This window comes from Colobus angolensis, unplaced genomic scaffold, assembly GCF_000951035.1.
Source record: "Colobus angolensis palliatus isolate OR3802 unplaced genomic scaffold, Cang.pa_1.0 Scaffold357, whole genome shotgun sequence".
Lineage (NCBI taxonomy): Eukaryota > Metazoa > Chordata > Mammalia > Primates > Cercopithecidae > Colobus > Colobus angolensis.
Window position 1 is genome coordinate 347,829 of NW_012116899.1, and position 1,741 is coordinate 349,569.

The 1,741-nt window shown below is 45.5% G+C and overlaps 1 protein-coding gene across 1 annotated transcript in view; it reads right to left on the bottom strand.

Moving 5' to 3' along the window:
* Positions 1–1,741, bottom strand: part of RPIA (ribose 5-phosphate isomerase A) — a 46,921-nt gene that overhangs the window by 21,686 nt on the left and 23,494 nt on the right. Inside the window, exon 2 of the mRNA XM_011953126.1 lies at positions 1,639–1,741. Within this exon, the coding sequence (XP_011808516.1) occupies positions 1,639–1,741 (103 nt within the window). The remainder of the gene's footprint in view (positions 1–1,638) is intronic.

The window sequence follows — 1,741 nt, forward strand, 5'->3', positions numbered from 1 at the left end:
TTACCCTTTAAGGGGCTGGAAGAAATGAACACACAGATGACCAAAACATAAGATACAACATAAAGCACATAAGAGGCATGAAGTGCTACAGAATCACGGAAAAGAAATCTTCCTCTCCTTAGGACGCTAAGGAAAAACTGAAAGAAGGAAATGGACTTTAAGCCAAACCCTGAAGGGCATATATGACTTTAACAAGTGCCCCCAAAAGGTCACTGTAGATCTCCCTAAAATCACCTAACTTCATGAAATGTGGTCAGAATCCAGTGTTTTGGGGCTCTAGCCTAAGGTCAGGGCTTGCAGATTTTTATTTAATCAAATACATAACTATAACACAAAGGTCAGGGAGATGTGCCACCAAATATTAACGTAAATTCATTAACAGGACAACTTAGATATGGGGCTTTTCTAATTGTATTCTCATGGGAATTACATTTAACTATTAGCTATTCACTTTATGCAGACATTTTGAAATTTGAGCTTATTGTCTCACTTTACAACTGAGGCACTGAATCCCAAAGGTAGGATCAAATTAACACATTTTACATTATCTCTGTTAATCCCCATAGAAAATCCTATTGCCAATCAGACTTGCAACAGGCTACACCAGAACAGGGTAGCAGTGGAGAGGGTAGAAGGGAACACTGGAACATCCCTCCCACAGAACTGGCTGAGCCACAGGATACCACACTGTCTGTCCACTCCCACTCAAACACACTGTGTTGAAGCTCATCAAACATCATCTAAGCAAAATAATTTTGTTGAGAAAAGCATTAACAAATGTAAAGAACTATTATCGGAGAAGAAAAGAGACTCTAATACCACTTTCTAATAAGTAGAAATGAGAAATAAAAAAAAACAGTAAGACCAAGGAAACTACACCACAGGGCAGACATACTCCACTTGGTTGGCTTCCTTATTACAATCAAGATAATTAACTTGATTGCTGACAGCAAAACCACCTGGATTTAAAAAAAAAAAAAACTCCACTAACAGCACCATGCCACTTAACAAGTAGGGACCACGACCTGACTGAATAACAGCTAAACATCTCTGCAGCCCCGCCTTAAAAAATAAACCAGCATCCTCCAGACTTAGTCCACCCCGCCCTACGGAAAGAAGGAAGTTTCAAGCCCCAGGTCTTCCCTTTCCTTCAGGAGTTCACTCAGGGGCCGGCGCGCACCAAGCCCAGAACCTCCTTCCACTGAAATTTCAAAGCACTAGCAAACCAACTCTCCGCCAGCTTCCGGGTCAGTAAAGAGAAATGAAAACCTCTCCGCAGTCCCAAAGCCCACCATTTTCCATTTATTGATAAGGAGACCACAAGGCAAGTGTCTCTAGCCCCCATTCCAAACATGAGACAACACCAGGCTCCACTTTGCAAACTGTTCCAGCTGGACAAGGAGTCTTTAGAAAGCTCAAATATTAGGAAGATTCGCCCCCAACCGATTCCACATCTAAAAGGTCTTTAAGGAGCAAGGAAGAGGGGTCTAAACTCGGGTAAAGTGCACACTCTCTACCCTCTCACTCAGCCCCCGCCCGGCCAAGAGGTAGGCGCGCCTCGGCAGCACTCAGAAAGCGCAACAGGAGCCCAACACGCCGAGGACATGCTTCCCGCGCCCCACGTCCCCAGGTGTTCACCCTCACGTGGTTCTCCACGGCCGCGCGGCCCGCCAGCTTCTTGGCCTCCTCGGCCTTGGACATCGTGGAGGGGGCCGGGCAGATGCTGTTGGAGTCCCCGCAG